Here is a 22,823-nt window from a genome sequence, read left to right on the forward strand (position 1 = left end):
TTAAAATAGTGCCAAGGAATCCATTGCTACCACCTAAGCAGTCCAATATACAGTATTGTGAAACTTGAAAGGGTTCAAAAAAGATTTACAAGGATGTTGCCAGGGTTGGAGGATTTGAGGTAGGGAGACGTTGAATAGGCTGGGGTTGTGGATAGGATAAATAGACAAATTATCTTCCCTGGGTAGGGAAGTCCAGATCTAGAGGGCATATGTTTAGGGTGAGAGGGGAAAGATATAAAAGAGACCTGAGGGGCAATTTTTCCACGCAGAGGGTGGTATGTGTATGGAATGAGCTGCCAGAGGAAGTGGTGGAGGCTAGTACGATTGTAACATTAAAAATGCATCTGGATGGGTCCATGATTAGGAAGGTTTTAGAGGGATATGGGCCAGGTGCTGGCAGGTGTGTCTAAATTGGTTTGGAATATCTGGTCGGCATGGATAAGTTGGACTGAAGGGTCTGTTTCTGTGCTGTACATCTCTATGACTCTAAATAGCACAATATTTGAAGGATAGCTCCTCTGAGAGATGAGCATTGCTCCAATACTGCACTGTAGTGGAGTGTTTGTCTTGATGTTCTGTTCAAAGTCTGCACTGGGACTGAAACTGGAAGTATTTGGGTCAGAGGTGAGTTTGTTACCCATGGAGCTACTGCTGGGAAAGTGTGAAAGAAAGATATTTAGGATCCTTGACTAGAAGCTTGGTGGAAGTTTTTTTTATCCATTCATAGGAATATTTTTTGATTTGATTTATTATTGTCACATGTACCTAGGTACAGTGAAAATTTTTGTTTTACATGCAGTGCAGACTGATCATACCATACGTTAGGGTAATAGAACAAAGTGAGGAATACAATGTTACTCTGTTAAGCTGCAGAGAAGGTGTACAAAGAGCGAGATCAATATTAAATTTAAAATTTGAGAGGTCTATTTGGAGTCTAATATCAGTAAGGAAGAAGCTGTTCTTGAATCTGTTGGGATGTGTGTTTAACCGTGATGGAAGAGGTTGGAAGAGAGTATAATCAGGGTGGGAGGGGTCTTTGATTATATTAGCTGCCTTCCCAAGGCAGCAGGAAGTATACATTAGATTAGATTCCCTACAGTGTGGAAACAGGCCCTTCGGCCCAACCAGTCCACACTGACCCTCTGAAGAGCAACCCACCTAGACCCATTTCCCTCTGACTAATGCATCTAACACTATGGGCAATTTAGCATGGCCAATTCACCTGACCTGCACCTCTTTGGATTGTGGAAGGAAACTGGAGCACCCGGAGCAAAACCCCCGCAGACACGGGGTGAATGTGTAAACTCCACACAGACATCGCCCGAGGCTGGAATCAAACCTGGGACCCTGGTGCTGTTTGGCAGCAGTGCCAACCACCGAGCCACTGTGCAATTGACATGGAGTCAATGGATGGAAGGATGGATTATGTAATGGACTGGGCTGTGTTCACAACTCTCTGATGTTTCTTACAGTCCTGGGCAGAACAATTGCTATTTCAAGCCATGATGCATCTGGATAGGATACTTTCCATAGTCTTTCGATAAAAATTGATATGAGTCTGTTGATGGCATTGACTGGATCAGCATTTGTTGACCATCCCAAGTTACCCTGGAAAGGTTGGGGTGAGCTGCCATCTTGAGCTATTGTAGGTACACCCACAATACTATTAGGGAGGCAGTTCCAGGATTGGAACAGCAATATATTTTCCTGTCAGGATGTTGTGTGGCTTGAAGGGGAACTTGAAGATGGTGGTATTCCCATTCTTATCATACCTCTGTCCTTCTGGAACGTAGAGATCAAGGGTTTAGAAGGTGCTGTCTAAGGAGCCTTGGTGAGTTGTTTTTGTACCTTTCTTAAGAAGCATCTTCAGGTGTGTGGGATATAGGTGGATTAGTGTTACTTCTGCAATTCCATTTTACAAAGGAGGTGAACTCACACCAGTGGGTAATTGTTTTAGTCAAGAGCTGAGTCAACAAGAATGGAAACGATGTAGAGGAAATGTAGAATTGTTTTTGTATTAGCTAAAACTGTATGTCAGAAGGTAGACATTATGGGCAAGTAGATAAGATGTTGTGAGGGGATGAAGTTAAGCTAGATACGCCTGTACAAACAGTAGATATAAACATGTGCTTCCCACTTTTACAAAAACACAGGAACAAACCCCAATTAAAAGGGTCATAGGGATCAGAACGGCCTCGGGAAAGGCACAGATGAAGGGGGTAGATAATGATGAAGAAAGAATATGCCTAACAATGACCTATAGCAGGATAAGGTCAAACAGCCTTGTGAGACCAGAAATAAGCATTTTATCACAGACAAGGCCGGATAAGGCAAGAGGTAAACAGGGGTAATGGGGGCCGGTCTTAGGGAAGTGGACGATGTAAGCAGGGGAGGGAGCAGTGTAAAAGAATAGACATCAAATCATATAAATGTTATGTGTGAATTGAACTTGGTGTGTGTATGTCCCTTGCCTTGAGAAAGTGACATCACACCCACTTGCAAGTGTAAAATAAATGGCACTACTGATTCAGATCTTGTCTCGGACTGAAATTATTGAAGTGAGTGGGCTTTGTTTCTCACAATAGGTGGATCACATTCATGCAGAAGTATAGATAGGTATATACGGAATGTAGGACTTTGACAATGAAGGCACAGCAGGTGAAATGGTTGAGGAAAGTAACTTGGGAATACTCAAATGGCCAGAATTGAGGAAGTGCAGAGTTTCTGGAGGCCTAGAGGAGGTGTGAGAGATAGAGAGAGAGAGAGAGGCATATCCATGGAGGGATTTGAATATGTGTATGAGAATTTTTAATTTGGAATCGTTGCTGGGTAGGAAGCCAGTATAGATCAGTACAAGCATGATGGGTTGAAGGGAGTTGGTGCAACTAATGATGCAAACAGCAGAACTTTGGATAAGCTCCAATTTGAGGAGACCTTTTCTTCATTAGTTCCCCTTGCCAATAAAGGAAGAAGGCAATTATTCTGCTTGGCAGATGTATCTCTGTGGTCAAACATGGTTTGAAATGAAGATCAAATAAGCATTGCCAGTATTTTTGCTGCACCTAAACCACTTGTTCTCCACATAACCTTTTGCAGTAAAAGCCTTGAAGGACATCTCCATAATTAGTATTTTTATTTCAGCGACAAACAGGAAGAGAAGGTACGTTCTTAAGATGTTACTACAGTCAGGTACATAAACAATGAGGCGCAAGGAGACTGCAATTAAGCTGAACTGTTTGCTCAAAGAATTACAAATTAGTGTACCATGGAGCAAACTAATTAGGTGGTAATGAAGGAGTAAGTGTGTACTGCTACAGTGAAGGTTTTAGTTGGGTATAATCAGCACCAATTAGTGAAGGAATCGCCTTGCAAAATGCCATAATTTTACCCTGAAATTGGCAACCCAAGAAAAGCTCTTTATTCAGACAGACGCAGCACAGCAATTTACATGGATAACAGCAAAAAAAAGATAGTTTAAAAAAAGCAAACTGATTACCAGGTCCGGCTATGTATTTCATTAACGTTCAGAATGTGACCTTTTCTTTAATAGCTCAATTGGATGTCTCTCATTTAACATTTAAAGCTACAGTGCTATTATTGTCAAGGTTACTTGTAGTAAAAGCATTACATATCCTAATGACTGTTAGTGTGAGAATAAAAAAGAATTTCTTCAAGGATTTGGGTCCATTATCCGAGAGGACAGCACTTCTGCAGCGAAGGTGCATCGCTAAATCAAAACACTTCAGCTTCTTCACATGTGGTGAAAAACCCAAAACACTGTTTCAGAGAAGCAGAGAAGAATTCACTTTGGTGTCCTGGCCAATATTTATTTCTCAACCAACACTCTTAAAAACAGTGTTGTCTCAAATCTGCATGGTTATGCAGTTTCTCTGAAGCTCCCTCTATGCCAGTGAGATTAACTTCCATTTTCCGGACTCTCACATTGGAGGGCATATTGCTCGCTGCGTTGCTGTTTGGGGGCCTTACTGAGGGAAAAGTAACTGCGATCCTTCCGACATAACAGCAGTTATCTGCAGAAACAAGGTGTACATCATTGTCTGTGGAGCACTTTGAGACATCCTTGTTGATAATAGTGCTATAAAAGGCAAGGTCTTTCTTTCTATTCCCATTTCATTCTTCTCATGAAGCCTCCGTTTACCGTAAATGAAGTGAAAGCTCTGATTACTGCAGGAGCTCCTGTTAGAAATACAGTCAGTTCTGCTATTACATGTGTTTCCTCAACACAAATTTGTTTTAATGCAGTTGAAGAATTTAGACCGTTGTTTGTAGAATGTGAACATTTCTTACTTGTATTGGCCCCATTGGCTTAAATGGCTCTGCTATTGAGCAATTTTCTTATAACATGAGATCTCGCAGAGCGGAACTATCATGTCATATCAGAACTGACTTGTATATAATTGACAGCATATAATTTGGGTCAGCCAAATTAAATCAATGTTAAAAAAATGACTTGTTCATTGTAATATTTACAATCAAACAAAAGAAGACCTACTCTCTGATCCCTCTTCAGTACAAAACAATGCTAAGTATTCATTGAGTATCTTGGTTTTAGATTTGGACTGGGGCTCTTTCTGTTCCTGATATTGTTTTCCTCACAATTTTCTTTTTAGTGCCAAGTCTGGTTCTCCTCTCTCTGAATCTGAAGCTAGTTATCTCAGAGCTAGTTTCTTTTGACAACAATAAATAACCTGCTCCCTGTTTTTTTAGCTTGTATTCCACCAGAGTATTCCACTTTTTCCCTCAGTACAGTCTTGGTCTAAACATAGACAAAACAGCAGAACTCCAGAGGTGAGGCAAGGTCAGGTTCGACCAAGTGCAGCATCAAGGAACCAGAAGAAACTGGAGTAAACAGGAAGCACAGGCTAAACTCTCCTCTGGTTGAGAGTCATACCTGTCATAAAGGGAAATGATTTTGTTTGTTGGAAATAAATCATTCTACTTTCAGCACATCTCGGCAGGAGTTCCTCAGCGTAGTGTCCTAGGCCCAACCTTTTCAGCTACTTCATCAGTAACTTTCCTCTACCATTATGTTGGAAGTGGCATGGTTGCTGATGAGAGTGTACAATGTCTAGCACTATTCACAACTCCTCAACTATGAAGCAGTCCATGTCTATATGCAGAAACACATGGATAATATTCAGGCTGTGGTTGCACAATTTTGCCAAAAAGGTTCCAGGCAATGGCCAACTCCAATAAGAGAAACTCCAACCATTATCCATTGACATACAATAGTGTAACCATCCTAAAATCAACCCCTATTGCCATCATATGATTAATACTGAGCAGAAACTCACCTGGACAAGCCATGTCAATATTGTGGCTACACAGCTGAACAGAGTCTGGGAGTTTTGCAGTGAATACCCCAATTCCTGACTCACTAAAATATTTCCACTACCAACTAAGCATAGCCATGAATGTGATAGAGTGCCCTACACTTGTCTGGATGAGTTACAGTAATTCCAAAAACATTCAAGAAGTTTGACCCTATCCTGGGCAAATCAGCCCACTTTGTCAGTACCCCATTCACTACATTAACCATTCACTCATTCCACACAATGGCAAAAGTGTGCACCATCTATGAGGTGCACTGCAGCAACTCATCAAGGCTCCTTCATCAGGACCTTCCAAACCCATGACTTGTACCACCTAGAAGGCAAAAGAGCAGCAGGTGCAAAGGAACACTACTACCTGCAAGTTTCTCTTCAAGTCACATAACATCCCATCTTGCAACTATATCACCGTTCCCTGAGTGTCACTGAGTCAAAATTCTGGAGCTAAAATCCTCACAACATTGTACGTGTACCCATACCTGATTGAGCTTAGTCATTGAAATTAGTGGCTTACCACTTCCTTCTCAAGGATAATAATCCACATGAAACTTTTTTTAAGTTCTGCAGATTTACATTCCAACATGATCTCAGTATTGGCTATGTTAGGTAAAACCACCCAAAATGCTGCATCGTTAACTAATAAACATCAGGTTGGTTTAGAATCTCTCCAACATTGTGAGAATTTTAGTATTGTGGAAATGAGTAGTTCATATGTCCTTTATTCTGTTAAGCTCTCAGTACTACAAGTGAAATCAGCACTTATACATATGTTGTCAAGTGCTTACATTAACAAGAAATAATTGTGTTGATTTACTTTCAGATAAAGAGCATGTTGTGTATTGTGTGGGTCGATATAACAGTAACCTTTTAATACAAAGCAGGAGTTGCCGTTTCCATTTAGAATCAATACTGAATTGTTTCCATTGGCGACAAACATTTATCTGACAAGGAGTCTCGGAGACATTGATGGCTTGTGGTTTGTCTTTCAGGAGAAGTTGTAGAACTAAACTTAATGCGTTTTTATCGATGAGAAGGACCCAAGGTTCTACATATTTTAATCGTAGACATTACAAGTTGGCCTATCTAAGTGACCATTCCAAAGAAGCATCTCAGCAAAAGCAAAATTTAAGTATCAACGCAAACTTGAGATTATTTTCTACAGAACATCAAGGGAACTGAAGGAGTGGGGTATCCCATTTACTAGTGGAACACTTGGTTGTTTGTGTTTTGAATGTAGGGATTCAGAAATAATCCTGGGGTGTCTGTTGGCTTATTTGCAATTTGCAGTTGATATCATAGTGCAGATTCAATTTCTCTGCCAGCCAAGGTTTCTATGGAGGCCCCACCTTCTCACTCTTGCTTGAGATGTAGTCAACGCTGCCCACCACGCATCATCTCCTGGGACTATGACGACTTTACTATCGACAAGTGTCTTTATTTTCAATTTCTTTTATGTTGTTTTACAAATAGACTTTAGGTATTCGTTACTTATTGTGCATAATCAATATATTTGTATATAAAGAGCAGTTTGAATCTACAAAGGAAGTCAGGTAAACCTCAGGAGGTTATGATTTTGTCGCCTTTTGTGATCCCTTAAATAAAAAAATTTCTTGTTTTGTTCAGAATATACTGGGACGTGACAGTTGAATGACAGGGTCTGGTTTGACTTTATGTGACAAGTTACCTTGATTTACATTTCTTAAAGATACAAAAGTGGCTTTTGAAAATTGAATTGAAGGCTCCAATGAAGTTAGGGAGAAGGAAATAAATCTTAGCTACAGGTTAAGGGAGGTTTAATTTCCCAGGGACTGAAGGTAAGAATCATGTGGCAGGATTTTGGATTTTAATAATTTTACGCTAATGAGCAAATTAAAACCAACATGGATAAAGTATTGATCAAATGTAAAAAATTAAAACATTGCTGATGCTGAAAATATGAAGCAATAATGAAATTGCAGGAGAAACTCTGCAGGTCTGGCAACATCTGTGCAGGTTAGCGTTTTGAATCCAGTGACCCTCCATCAGTCATTGAACTTGAAACATTAACTCTATTTCTCTCTCCACAGATGTCGCTAGACCTGCTGAGTTTCTCCAGCAAATTCTGTTTTTACTTATGAAAGGTGGTTGACCTGAAACATTAACACTCTTTCTCTCCAGATGGTAGATGACCTGCTAAAGTCTTCTCACATTTTTGTTCTTGTTACAAAGAAGGCTTCTCTCTGTACTGCAGCTGTTGTGTGATGCTAATCTATGTTCTTATCCTCATTTTGTGCCCACAATACTGATGTCATTCATAATTGCAAAACCGTGAATGATGTACTTCCCTTGATTACCATTATGGAGGAGGAAACTAGGATAAGATATCTTGCAATGGTTTAATGTAATACATCGTGGACTGTCTGGCCCCTGGCTCAATAATCTAGATCCTGTTGGTGACTAAGATTTTTTCAGCATTCCAAAAGACAGACTTCCTTTGCATTTTTAACTTCAAGCTTGTTGGAAAACATTAACACCACTTAATTAACTGCAAGATACTTGCTTGGAATTAAATTAGATCACATAGAAACATGACATATCACACATTTCCTGTTTATTTTTGCTGTTTTACATTTTCAGGAAAGAAGTGGCAGAGATAGCATTTCAGGCAGAGGTGTTAAAATGGAGTGTCTAATTCAGTAGGTAATATGACACCATATAAAAATAGCAGATGTCAGAGGAGAGGTACAAGTATGCAGAGAAACTCAGTAACGAAACAGAAATAGAACTTAGCCTTTCATGTACCAACCTGATAAAGGATAGCCAATTGATCAAGAGTGTGCAGAACATGAAGCATTTTAAAGAAAGGGTCCTTAGTTCTGTGTTGACTGTTCAGTAGTTGATTACACTTTAAAATGGTTGGCAAGACCCAAGACAATAAAAGGAAAAGATGAGTTATAGAGACCCTTTAGTCCAACTCGTCCATCTGACCAGATACTCTAAATTAATCTGGTCCCATTTGCCAGTACTTGGTCCATATCCCTCTAAACCCTTCCTATTCATGTACCCATCCAGATTTTAAATGTTGTAATTGTACCAGCCTCCACCATTTCCTCTGGCAGCTTGAACCCTTTTGATGAAGCTTTCTGAGCCTTTCCTCACAGCGAAGTAAAACCTGCTGTTATATTCTTATTGTCCTTCTCTGAGTGTTTTCCACTGACCACATCTTCAAATGGATCGGCAGTTACAGCTGGGTTTTGTGCCTAACGTGTAATCTCGCAAATATTTTACGGATTGTTATATATTTCACACACTAATGTAGGGTTACATGGAACATTTGATATTGTAACAAGATGTTTGGTCCAACTGGTCTGTGGCAGGGTTTGTTCTCGACATGGACCTTCACCTAACCTTATCTTCTGATTTCTTTCCCTCTTATGTACTTATCCAATTTTCTCTTCAACGTATCTTTGCTATTTATCTCAACCAGTCCTTGTGCTAGTAGTTCCACATTCTCATCACTCTCTCAGCAAACAATTTCTCCTGGATTCCCTTTTGCAATTCATTAATGACTGTCTTATATTTATGTCCCTCAGTTGTGGTCTCCTCCACATAAGGAAATATCTTTTGACCTAACCTATCAAACTCTTACATTACCTTCAATATTTCTATCATAACATCCCTCAACTTCTCAAAACCCCTTCTAAGAGGAGTACCCTCTCAGTTCCAGTGTCATATTTGGAGTATTGTTTTGCCTTTCTTCCAGTCCCTGTATGTAGTAGATAATTATTCTGACCAATGTTCTATGTGAGTTTAATATGATTCTTCTGCTTTTGTATTCTAATTCTCCACAAAGGATCCTTGGTGCTTTGTGTATATTTGAAGGCCTTGTTAACACCCATCACCCCTTTCTGTGATTTATGTACCTGTCCTCCCTTTGCTAATCTACTCCATTAGAGTTCTTATTTTCCAAGGAGTAATGACCTCTTTTTTAAAAATCAAATGGCACCATTTTTCATTTCATTTCATAGACAGTTATTAGTCACCTATTTTATAGCTATATGCGGGTACTCATGGTTTTCCTTCATTTGTTCATGTGATGATGTCACCTTCCCAGAAGGTAGTGAAATAACTCCACAGAGGGCAGTATCCCATTATTTACATGGGTAGAGTACACGACACCAACCCAGCAAGCACAGAGCAGGCTCCTAGAGAGGACAGATCCTCTGATACTCCTGTTTATATCTGTCAGCCAGGACTCCCTGATTGGACCAGGTTAACAGCCCCAATCAGGGAATTCATATTCTGAGGCTGACCTCATTCCAATCACTAGAGTAGACCGACAGGGAGCTCCCCTAACGCCTTTACACACTGTGATCCAGTCAGCTAGAGCTTACCCATCCTTTGATTTAATTTTGCTTTGATTTATTGTTGAAACATGTTCCTAAGTACAGTAAAAAGCTTTGTTTTGTGGGCAGTACGGGCAGATCATACCAAACAAGGACATACAGATCATAGGGTGCTTAGACAGAGTAAGCCATACAAGGTTATGGATGCACAGGAGATGCACAAAAGCAAGATCAACATTAGATTTGAAATTAGAGCTATCCAGTTACCCATCTTGTCCTTTCTCACCCCTGCTTCCCTTTCCGACAATGTCTGTCAATCTTCCTGCGAGATATCTGTCTCTTTTTACTATCTGTTCCAATGATACAGCAAAGAATTGCACTTTTTGCTCTTTGATGTTGCTCACTAAATCCCATTTTGTCTCCAGCTACTTCCATCACTTTCTGTCTGTGTCAGAAATGTAAAATTCCTGTTATGTGACCACATCACGAATATATTCCGATTGTCAGTAATCTGTCTGCTTGCTGCCCAAGTCTCTATGGCATGCAACATTTTACATCTTCCTCAGTATTGAGCAGAAGCTCCACATTGGTGTGATCACCAAATTTCGGAATTTGTGCTTCCAATTACTGATATTATGATTGTCCTCTTACATCATGCATAGTGGCAAGGGCTCATCAAAACACAATTGATTCCAGGATTTAGCTCACGGACATCAAACAGCTTTTACAGGGCATGCAGTCCTGTGTTCTGCACCCAGAGTTAATCTGTGAATTTTAAGCAGCAAATGATACATTATTAATCAATGACCCTCCTTGCAAATGATGCTCCACTTTCTGCTAACAATGTTGTGTACATTTCCTGAGTAGACCAGGAACATGGCTTAGAAGTTAATGATAATAATTGTTATTAATTACAGAACACTTCATAATCAGTGGATTTTAGTGTAAGAAAGATTTTTGAGACAGGGTAGCATCTTAAATCAGAAGGGATAAACTTGTCAGAGAGTTGAAATCTCAGCAGTGTAGACACAAAATCTCAGTCAAGGAATGGATTTCAAAGATAGTGGATAAAAAATGAAAGAACTGCGGGTGCTGGAAATCTGAAACAAAAACAGAAATTGCTGGAGAATCTCAGCAGGTCTGGTAGCATCTGTGGAGAGAAATCAGAGTTAATGTTTCGGGTCGAGTGACCCTTCTTCAGAACATGGACAAGTTCTTGTTGATGCGATAAAATACTCTTCACAGAATTGATCACCAAAGGTGGAGATACCTGAGGATGATCAAGAGCTGATTAGATTAGATTAGATTACTTACAGTGTGGAAACAGGCCCTTCGGCCCAACAAGTCCACACTGACCCACCGGAGCGCACCCACCCAGAACCAGTCCCCTACATTTACCCCTTCTCCTAGCACTACGGGCATTTAGTATGACCAATTCACCTAACCTGCACATTTTTGGACTGTGGGAGGAAACCGGAGCACCTGGAGGAAACCCACGCAGACGTGGGGAGAATGTGCAAACTCCACACAGTCAGTCGCCTGAGGCGGGAATTGAACCCGGATCTCTGGCGCTGTGAGGGTGATGTCTGCAGAAGACTGTGAGTTTCCAAACAGATGATCACAGATAACTCTAACACCAACAACCTTGCAGGTCTCAGCACTAGTCACGACACCATGACATTGGCTGCCAAAGTCACCATGACTTGTTCTGAGGAAGGATCACTGGACCCAGTCACAGAGTAGCTAAGACCAACAGTGTAGGTGTATTTAAAGTAAAGCTAAATAAGTACCTGTTTGAGAAAGAAATTGAAGGAAAGGTTGATGAGGAGGCTTGTGAAGCATTAGTGCTGGTAGAGACCAGTTGGGCCAAATGGCTCCCTAATTCTTTGTCTGTAGAATGTATAAGCTGATACCAACAAGACACAAAGTCTTTGTGACATTAAATGTAAAGCATTGAATCCTGCTGTGGCCACTTACCCACGTGAAGATACAGACAGAGAAAAAGATTCAGAGCAAAGGACAATAAAAATGAATCTGTTTTTAGCTCAGTTACCTCAAAGAAAGACAAAACATGCCATTAATTTATCTTTTTACATTTATTCTTAGCTTTGACAATAAAGTCAATCAACAACTGAACTGATTCCCTTTTCTTGATTCATCTTACATGTGTCATTTTTGTGTTCTCCTGGCTATCTTGACAGGCCTGATGTATGGAACACTCACTTTTATTTGTGGCTTATATTCCTAATTTCTGAGTCTTTGTGGACATAAATAACTCAAATACATTTCAGAGAAGGCTGGCTAAGTCACGGGGGAGGTCGTGCAGTAGATATCCTCCCAGCCAGAAGGTCCCACTCTTTGACCTGCGGGCCAGAGAAAGTTCAAAGCACAAATCTTTCCAATGTGCCCAGTGGTGGACGGTAAGAGTGGAAGAGTGTCCTGATCAACGTATTCACCACAGAATGGTACTCATCAGTGTGACAGGCTGCAAAATCATTCCAGGAAAGCTGAGCTGGGGGGACAATGTGAGCATATGTATTAGTTTGCCCCATGAGCCACTAGATGTCAGAAGGGGGAAAGGAATAGAAAGTGAAAATGCAGGGAATGAGTGCAAGAAGGCTCATCTGTTATAAACCTATGTCACCTATTTCTGTGGTGCAGAATTCAATGTAATTTCTTGACATGTTGTGCATGATGGATGCCCAGAATAGAACACAATTAAATTCCCTGACCCTGTCTTGATCTACACAGGAACTAAGAAGGAAGAGAACCCACAGGAATCCTCTGAGAGCCATTGTACTCAATCATTACCCAGGTACCTGTAAACTGCTCAAAACTCTGGGGAACAAGTGTCAGGAGAAGGAACAAATGGGCCTTAAGTCCTTTGCATATGGAGGATAAATAATTAATGTTTCAAGCGATGTCGTGCTAGTAATTTTTTAAGTTGTTGCTATTTTATTGATTCAGTGCAGATTTATTGCCAATATGCACTAAACAGCTGAGAGGATTTGTTACCATGTGAAAAACAAGACTCCAAATGGCTCAATGAGTTGCTTTTAACTCAATGAGGTGTGTATATCATGTTCTATTTCCCAAGGCTCATTACAGTTTAGAAGGGCTACATTTCTACTTCATGGCTGCATCTCGTCCTTGTTGCAAGGCCAGTCGATGTTATTCACTGAAGGCTCAACCCCTGAAAACAGGTGCAGAAAATCAATCTGTGTTCATTCAGGAATGGACATTTCAACTGTCCTGTTAATGAGGACAAGTTACACTACAAGCAGCACAAGTATTCCCAAAGTCAATGGACTCATTCAGTTTTTTTTGTAAAGCTATCAGCAGCTGCTATTATGAATTTAATACCATTTGGCCATTTACTTAAACATTTTGACTCGTGAAGAAAGAAGATTGGAGACCTTTCCATTGAGACCTCAGCTAATGGGCATTTCAAAGCTGAGGGACGTCCCCTCATCTCTGTTTACTTGCTTCCACAGTGTCTGCTGAATTGTCTGCCAGAGATCCTTGCACAGTGCCAAGTGCATGTTCCCGCTAACAGGTTTCTCTTGTACTGAGCAATAACTTTGAAGTATTTTACCATGCAAATAATCAAGATCCAAAATAGCTGTTATGAAACATCCTTAAGTAATCATATTTCAACAATGTTGAGGATGAAAGGAATATTCTACTAAGTCGAGACAACGAGAGATGAATGAATACAGATGGCAGAGTCAATAAGAAGGCCATTAACATGCTAAGGATTGAAATGGCATTGAGAAACAGCATAACTAAAGCTGCAACTGTTTCCCAAGGTCATCTGAACCTTGAGATGTGTTACCAGTTTAGAATATATTACAGAGTGCATTATTGTAATATTTCTGAATATGATAGCTATCACTACAATTTGTATTTTCCTGTTGGATTAGTTGATGGTGATGGAACCTTTGGAATTAGCAATGGTCAGAGAAGCAATACTGCCCTACAGAGTAGCACAACAGTGATGCTGTAATTATTTTACAGGAATAAAGGTAAGGTTTCCATTGTCTTACCAGACCAGAGGCTGCTGTCCCATGAGAAACAGATAACTGAGGGTCACAGATAAGGGGAGAGGTTGAGAAGCAACGTCCATCATGGTAATCTTAGCTGGTGTGGGAATTGAGCTCACGCTGTTGACTTTATGTTGCATTATAAACTGAGCATCCAGCCAACTGAGCTAACTGACCTTGTATGAGCAATCCTGCCAATTTCTCATTCTCTCATGCAGTGATGCGGATGAGATCTGTATTTAGGGTGAGCCTGTGGAATTCACTACTGCAGAGAGCCTTCATGGCCAAAGGATTTTATGATTTCAAAATGGAGTTGAATATAACATTGCAGCTAAAAGCTTTCAAAGGAGAAAAGCAAGAACAGACGATTGACTTGGATGATCGGCCACGATCGTATTGAGTGGTAGACCATGCTCAAATGGCCCGTTCCTGCTCCTATGTTCTATGTTTCTCTGTTTGTTGCAAGGAATTATTTATGAGCAAAGAACTGTGTTCATGAAAAAGTAGAAAGATCAGGTTGTGCCAGCCAGAGCACTGTGACCACAGAGAATTTCCATGTGACGAGCCCAGGTGAGTCTAAATATCTCTTGGTATTTCGAATGAGGATTATGTGATGCAACCTCATTCCCATTGTATCAGACAGTTCATAACTGACATCATGAATAATCTCCGCCCATTGGGATACAGCTTGTTCTGCTGCAACGCGCATTTTGCCAATGCAAATTGGCTGTAATGTGATTGACAAATACAGGACACCGTTTCTAAAGTGCAATTGCATCACCAACACTTTAAGCGCTTTTTTATTATGCGATTTTTGTGTAGCGTGGGTTCGCACAAGAATGCAACTATCACATAATAGCAGAACTACCTGTATAAAACACTGTTCCTGAGAGGAGCTAGTGTTACAAATGTGTGTTTGCAGTTAGCAGTTCAGTCCTAGTCCACGTTGCGACATAGTACTTATTCTTCAGTGCAGCCTGTGATCTAACAAGTCTTTCGTGTAACTAGCTATTAAGTAATATGCCATAAGCCTCTTCTGTTTTGTGAAGACTGAGTTTCTCTTCTGTCAAAGACTTTGTGCGTGGGCATTCTTGCCACCCAGTATCTGTAACTTACAGTGAGAGCAATTAGATGAGTTAGTGACAGTGAGCTTACCCAAGCCATCTCAGTTCCAGTGGACAAGACCTTGCTGGCAGAGTTGGATTTGAAAATACACCAAATTCTTCCTCATATGCGTCGATATATAAGAATTATAGAAATGACTTTGAGTCTGTGTTCAAAAAGTCAGATTTGAGAACATTTTTGAAGACAAGTGAGCTGGAAAGGGGAAGACATTTAACCACATCGGGCACTGGAATCTCAGAAGTCTGTCATTGTTGTTATATTGAGAGGAGTTCACCATCCAGAGTAAACCAGGTTGGATGGATGAGGAATGTGATCCAGAACAGAAGTCACCAGCAGTTGGTGGGTAACACCTTGGGTGAATGCCAGAGACTAGGATACAAGGGGTTAATAATGGGCTCTTGCAGATCAGATTGATTTTCTGTCGAAGCTCTGAGTGTAACATTGCTGCGTTGTTTTACTTTGAACTGTGTGAATTTTCTTTGGCCACAGAATGAATCATGGAGCGGTTCTAATGACGACGTTGTGTCTGATGGTGATACAAGTTAAATTCCTATCCTGACATGTCTGATCTAACTGGTTCAAACCCCAAAGGAAGCCATGTACTTGGAATATTAGAGGGAGAGGAAAGAGGGAAGTTACTCAGATGATTTTCTTCCCATTTCATTCTGAGAGCTGTGTTTCCAGAGCATATTATTGCTAACAGTGTGTTATTGTTGTAACTTGCTTTACGTTGATTCTGTAATGTTGTGTATTATCACTGTCTGAAACATGCATTTCCATTATTTTTCAGGCAGCTACTTTGGAGAGACAGATCTTTGATTTCCTGGGCTATCAATGGGTTCCTATCCTGGCCAACTTTTTGTATATTATGGCAATCATCCTGGGTATCTTTGGAACCATCCAATACAGACCCAAATACTTAGTTATGGTAAGTGCATCATTTGGCTTGTAACTGTTATAGAGTCGTAGAAATGTACAGCACGGAAACAGACCTTTCAGTCCAACCCGTCCATGCCGACCGGATATCCCAACCTAATCTAGTCCCACCTGCCAGCTCTTGGCACATATCCCTCCAAAGCCTTCCTATTCATATACCCATCCAGGTGCCTTTTAAATGCTGCAATTGTACCAGCCCCCTTCACTTCCTGTAGGTAAAAACAAGGACTGCAGATGCTCCAAACCAGAGTCTAGATTAGAGTGGTGCTGGAAAAGCACAGCAGGTCAGGCAGCACCTGAGGAGCAGGAAAATCGACGTTTCAGGCAAAGATGAAGGGCTTTTACCTGAAATGTTGATTTTCCTGCTCCTCGGATGCTGCCTGACCTGCTGTGTTTTTCCAGCACCACTCTAATCTAGACCCCACTACTTCCTCTGACAGCTCATTCCAAACACGTACCACCCTCTGCATGAAATAGTTGCCCCTTAGGTCTCTTTTATATCTTTCTCCTCTCACCCTAAACCTTTGCCCTCTAGTTCTGGACTCCCCAACCCCAAGGAAAAGATTTTGTCTATTTATCCCATCCATGCCCCTCATGATTTTATAAATCTCTATAAGGTTACCCCTCAGCCTCCGATGCTCCAGAAAAAACAGCCCAGCCTATTAATCTCTCTGTTTAGCTTAAATCCTCCAAGCCTGGCAACATCTTTGTAAATCTTTTATGAACCCTTTCAAGTATTACAATATCCTTCCGATAGGAAGGAGACCAGAATTGCATGCAATATTCCAACAGTGGCCTAACCAATGTCCTGGATAGCTGCAGCATGACCTTCCAACTCCTGTACTCAATATTCTGACCAATAAAGGAAAACATACCAAACGCCGTCTTCACTATCCTATCTACCTGCGACTCCACTTTCAAGGAGCTATGAACCTGCACTCCAAGGTCTCTTTGTTCAGCAACACTCCCCAGGACCTTACCATTAAGTGTATAAGTCTTGCTCTGATCTGCCTTTCCAAAATGCAGCACTTCACATTTATCAAAATTAAACTCCATCTGCTACTTCTCAGCCCATTGGCCATCTGGTCCCGATCATGTTGTAATCTGAGGTCATCTTTTGCGCTGTCCACTACACCTCCAATTTTGGTGTCATCTGCAAAAATACTAAATTTACCTCCTATGTTCACATCCAAATAATTTATATAAATGACAAAAAGTAGTGGACCCAGCACCGATCCTTGTGACACTCCACTGATCACAGTCTGAAAAACAACCCTCCACCACCACCCTTTTCTACCTTCAAGCCAGTTCTGTATCCAAATGGCTAGTTCTCCCTGTATTCCATGACCTCTAACCATGCTAACCAGTTTCCCATGGGGAACCTTGTTGAATGTCTTACTGAATTCCATATAGATTACGTCCACCACTCTGCCCTCATCAATCCTCTTTGTTACTTCTTCAAAAAACTCAATCAAGTTCGTGAGACATGATTTCCTATGCACAAAACCATGTTGACTATCCCTAATCAGTCCTTACCTTTCCAAATACATGTACATCCTGTCCCTCAGGATTCCCACCAACAACTTGCCCACCACCAATGTCAGGCTCACTGGTCTATAGTTCCCTGGCTTGTCCTTACTACCCTCCTTAAAGAGTGGCACCACGTTAGCCAACCTCCAGTCTTCTGGCACCTCATCTGTGACTATCGATGATTCAAATATCTCAGCAAGAGACCCAGCAATCACTTCTCTAGCATCCCACAGAGTTCTAGGGTGCCCCTGATCAGGTCCTGGGGATTTATCTACTTGTAGGAGTTTCAAGACATCCAGCACTTCCTCCTCTGTAATATGGACCTTTTTCAAGATGCACCATCTATATCGCTACCTTCTATGTTTTCCATGTGCTTCTCTACAGTAAACACTGATGCAAAATACTCGTTTAGCATCTCCCCCATCTCCTGCGGCTCCACACAAAGACTGCCTTGCTGATCTTTGAGGGGCCCTATTCTCTCCCTAGTTACCCTTTTGTCCTTAATGTATTTACAAAAATGCTTTGGATTCTCCTTAGCCTTATTTGCCAAAGCTATCTCATGTCCCCGTTTTGCCTTCCTGATTTCCCTCTTACGTATACTCTTACTGCCTTTAAAATCTTCTAAGGATTCACTTGATCTCTCCTGTCTATATCTCATATATGCTTCCTTCTTTTTCTTAATCAAACCCTCAATTTCTTTAGTCATCTCGCATTCCCTATACCTACCAGCCTTTCCTTTCACCCTAACAGGAATATACTTTCTCTGAATTCTCGTTATCTCACTTCTGAAGACTTCCCATTTTCCAGCCATCTCTTTACCTGCAAACATCTGCTCCCAATCAGCTTTTGAAAGTTCTGGACTAATACCGTCAAAATTGGCCCTCCTCTAATTTAGAAACTCAGTTGTAAGATTTGATCTATCCTTTTCCATCACTATTTTGAAGCAAATAGAATTATGGTCGCTGGCCCCAAAGTGCTCCCCCAGTGACACCTCAAGTCACCTGCCCTGCCTTATTTCCCAAGAGTAGGTCACATTTTGCACCTTCTCTAGTAGGTACATCCACATACTGAATCAGAAAATTGTCTTGTACGCACTTAACAAATTCCTGTCCATCTAAACCTTTAACACAATGGCAGTTCCAGTCTATGTTTGGAAAGTTAAAATCCCCTATCATAACCACCCTATTATTCTTACAGATAGCTGAAATCTCCCTACAAATTTGTTTCTCAATTTCCCTCTGACTATTAGGGGGTATACAATACAATCCCAATCAGGTGATCAACCCTTTCTTATTTCTCAGTTCCATCCAAATAACTTCCTTGGATGTATTCCCAGGATGAATTCCCAGTTAAAATTTCGAAACCCACTGAGTTTCTCCAGCAATTTCTGTGTTTGTGTGAGAGATTTAGAAAGTTTCCTGTGCCAATAAATTAAAAACACCAGCTTGAAAGAAACCCAGAAAAAATAGTCGAGGTTGGGGTAAGAACGTAAAAACGCGTGATGTTAATGCACTCTTGCATTAAAGTTCAACAGCTCTTGAGTGTTGTTCTTGCTAATATGGCTTGTTCGGGTCATCACCGTGGTAACAAGCATCTCAGGAAGTCACTCACTGTTCGCTGTGAATTCTGCACAGAGCGAGGCCCATTTGTTTCCCCAATCCAATGCAGCACACCTAAGTGGATAAATACCAGTGTGTATTTTTCATTCATTCAGGGTTGGCTTTTCTGCAAGTTACTGTATGAAATATTTCCACACTGAAGTGGATCCTTTAACTAAATTGCTAATTTAACAGAGCTGCCAACTATTTGTTGGTGCCAGAACCTTATTTTGTTAGAATGTAAACCAGTGTATTTGAAAAGTCGTAAAAGGCTTGCTTTGAAATGGAAGTCCATGTGCTCAGACACTGCCCCCAAGGGCTCTGCATTGGAGGACTGAATAGTTGTATAGTGCCTCAGGGATACATTACACACAGCACCTTCAGCAGTGACCCACCGGATACTCGCTGTTTAATGTGGCTGTATTCAGGCCACCTGCCTATGGGATAATGCTGGGATTTAATATTGCTGTCTCTATGGTTCTTACTATCAAAGCAAAGAAATGAAGGGCATCTTATTGGGCAATGGAGCAGTTGAAAAAACTGTAATTAACTGTATAGTTTCAATTCTAGTGGAGCAAGCAGTCCTTTGAAACAAAAGCAATATCACTGACAATCTCAAATGAAAACAGAAATTGCCAGAACTACTCAGCACCCTTGGAAGATCAGATTGCATGGGGGAGAAACCAAGTGAATGTTTCAAGTCAGTGACAAAAAAATTATCCTACTTCAATGTTAACTCTGACTCTGATTTTATACATTCTCATCATATTCTTGAAGGAAGATGCTCCAAGGGATTTAGTGATTTCAGTTTTGTAGGTTTTCCTTCTCCCAGTGACAACCAAAACTGGGGCCAAGTCAGGGAGCAGCAGTAATGGGTAGGCAATAGTGGTATCCTTACCCAGTAACTTTTCAATATGAATTATTCCATGGGATGTGGGTTTGGTGGCAAGGCCAACATTCATTTTCTGTCCCTAATTGCCCTTGATCTGAGAACTTTACTCGACCATTTCAGAGCACTACTTCAGAGTGGCATGGTGGCTCAATGGTTAGCACTGCTACCTCACTGTACTAGGGACCTGGGTTCAATCCCAGCCTCGGGTGACTGTCTGTGCGTTGTCTGTGTGGAGTTTGCTCTGGTTTTCACCCCCTGTGCAAGTTAGGTGGATTGGCCATGCTGAATTACCCATAGCGTCAAGAGATGTACAGGCTAGGTGGAATAGCCATGGGAAATACAGCATTACAGGGATGGGGTGGGATTCTGTTCAGAGGGTCAATGTGGGCTGGATGCCTGCTTCCACACTGTAGGGATTCTATTACATTCAATATCATGTGAGCATGCGATGCCAACTACTATAGAATGGAGAGCTGCCACCATCCCTATTTCTGGCAAAGTGTACAGTGTCTTCTTTTGCTGACGTGGTAGAGGAAAATGATTAGATAGTCTCATAAGAAGAGGCTCCTGTCTTAAACAAGATGCAGGTTATTGCATGACGTCAATCTTCCACTTACACCAATACAGATAGACATCCTGAAAACTGAAATAAAGCTCAAAAATTATATTAACACTAGAATTGTTTTTAAGCATATATAGAACTTATTATTGTGGAATTTGGCATTTCACAGATATGAAATTAGTTTATCAGGACCAATCGTTCTGAAATTAGTGATTCATTTGGATGTCAATTACATTATACTTGATATACTAAGATGCAGCTACCTTAAGGGTTCTTACATGAAGAATAATAGCGTAGAATAGAATATTCTCACCAGCTGCTGATTGCAAAGGAGTTAGCAGTACACCCAGTGGAGGAGAGTAAACTCACGATCAACAGCTTCTGGATTTCCATGTCATTCTGTGCATGTATGGACTCCATTGATATTGGAGCAGAAAAAGGCCATTCAGCCCATCGAGTTTGCTCTGCTGTACGATGAGATCACAGGTGATTTGATAATCCTCAACTCCAGTTTTCTGCCTTTTCTCCATAACCCTTGATTCTGAACCTATTGTCATTGCCAGCACAAAATCCAAGCCTCAGTTTTCATCGAACAGTACAGGCTCTTTGGCCCTCGACATTGTGCTGGCTGTCTATCCTACTCTAAGATCAAACTACTCTGCATACTCTTCATATTACTATCATCCATGTGCCTATCCAAGAGTCGCTTAAATGCCCTTAATGTCTCTGACTCGACTACCACTGCTGGCAGTGCATTCCACATACACCCACCACTCTCTGTGTAAAGAACCTACCTCCTACATCTCCCCTCAACCTTCCTCCAATCACCTTAAAATTATGCCCTCACATGATAGCCATTTCTGCCCTGGTAAAAAAAGTCTCTGACTAATCACTCTATTTACCCCTTTCCACAGAGAGAGCTTGACCTGCTGAGAGTTTTAATTGATCCTGTAGTTTGTATTGCCTTATTCTTGGGAAGAAACCAACTTGTACATATATTCTATTCTTCAATATAGAGTCCATTGAGAGACTCTTGAGAAAAGGATGAGAACTTGCAAACAGTGTAAGCCTTAATAAAAAAAATACTGAGTAACCTAATAACAGTAACAAAAACAGGAATTGCTAGAAAAACTCAGCAGGTCTGGCAACATCTGTGGAGAGAAAGTAGCATTAACATTTTGGGTCCAGTGACCCTTCTTCTTAAGTTCTATTTTTGTTTCTGATTTCCAGCATCTGCTGTTCTTTCAGTCCTTTAATATAATAACAGTGCTGAACCACAGCAGTAACAGAGGCTTGAATACTAGAGATGGCTATCTACATGCAAGAGTCAATGAATGGCTCAGGAAGGCCCAGCAACAGTGGAGAAATTGATAACAGCTTAACTCCAATAATGATCCGTTAAGTGGATGGCAGAATTGAGATGAGCAGGTTGCTTAGTCTCAGCTGTGGCTCAATTGGTAGCAACATGGTTCTGTCATTAAGAGATTCTGGGTTGTCATCCCATTTTAGGTCTTAAGCACAAAAATCAAAGGTTGACACACTACAGTGCAGTATTGAGACAGTCCTGCACTGTCAGAAGTGTAACCTTTTTTGAAAAAAGGTGTTAAATGGAGATCCTGTCGTCCCATGAGGTGGATGTTAAAAAGTCCAATGCAATATTTTGTAGGAGTGGAACTACCCCTGGTGTCCTGATCAATATTTATCCCTCAATCACTTACACAGAAAACAGATGACTCAATCAGTATTGCATTTCAGTTTTGGGCTCTTTCTGTACACAAATTGACTGCCACAATTCCTGTGTTGAAAATTTGGCTAGGCTTCAAAATTATCTCAATAGCTATCAAGGGCTTTGAACTGTATAATGGGACTTAAAGGAGCTGTTATAATGGCAAGTCTTTCATTTCTCTGTAGTATTTTATAGGAATGTTATTGAATCATATTTTTGTTCAATAGGATGTTCTTGATTTTATTTCATCAAGACTTTTAGTAATTTATCATCAATGACGGTGACTGAAAACATCATGTTATTGAATCTGTACTTTTCAGTGGCTCTGCTCATTTACTGGCCCTTGGGAAAATTGGATGGGAGATACTTTCATTCGCTGATGCAACTAGTGCACTAAAGCTATTCAGGTGGCCTAGTGGCCTAGTGGTTAGCACTGCTGTCTCATAGCAGCAGGGTCCCAGGTTCACTTCCAGCCTTGGATGACTGTCTGTGTAGAGTTTGCACATTCTCCCTGTACCTGTGTGGGCTTGCTCTGGTTTCCTTCCCCCAATCCAAAGATGTGTAGGCCAGATGGCTTGGCCATGTCCATAGTGTTAGGTCAATTAGTCAGAGAGAAGTGGGTCACCTTTCAGAGGGTCAGTTGGACCAAAGGGCCTGCTTCCACACTGTAGGGAATCTAATCTATTCCTTTGGCATCAACTGTCAATCAATTCATTTAGAGCCAAGATCGACCCT

The 22,823-nt window shown here is 40.9% G+C and overlaps 1 protein-coding gene across 8 annotated transcripts in view; it reads left to right on the plus strand.

Moving 5' to 3' along the window:
• Positions 1 to 22,823, plus strand: part of nkain1 (sodium/potassium transporting ATPase interacting 1) — a 548,201-nt gene that overhangs the window by 325,462 nt on the left and 199,916 nt on the right. For all 8 annotated transcript variants that reach the window (XM_072548005.1, XM_072548007.1, XM_072548006.1 and 5 more), the window contains one exon: positions 15,635 to 15,772. In XM_072548005.1, the coding sequence (XP_072404106.1) occupies positions 15,635 to 15,772 (138 nt within the window). The remainder of the gene's footprint in view (positions 1 to 15,634; positions 15,773 to 22,823) is intronic.

Source organism: Chiloscyllium punctatum, chromosome 27 (genome assembly GCF_047496795.1).
Source record: "Chiloscyllium punctatum isolate Juve2018m chromosome 27, sChiPun1.3, whole genome shotgun sequence".
Taxonomy (NCBI): domain Eukaryota; kingdom Metazoa; phylum Chordata; class Chondrichthyes; order Orectolobiformes; family Hemiscylliidae; genus Chiloscyllium; species Chiloscyllium punctatum.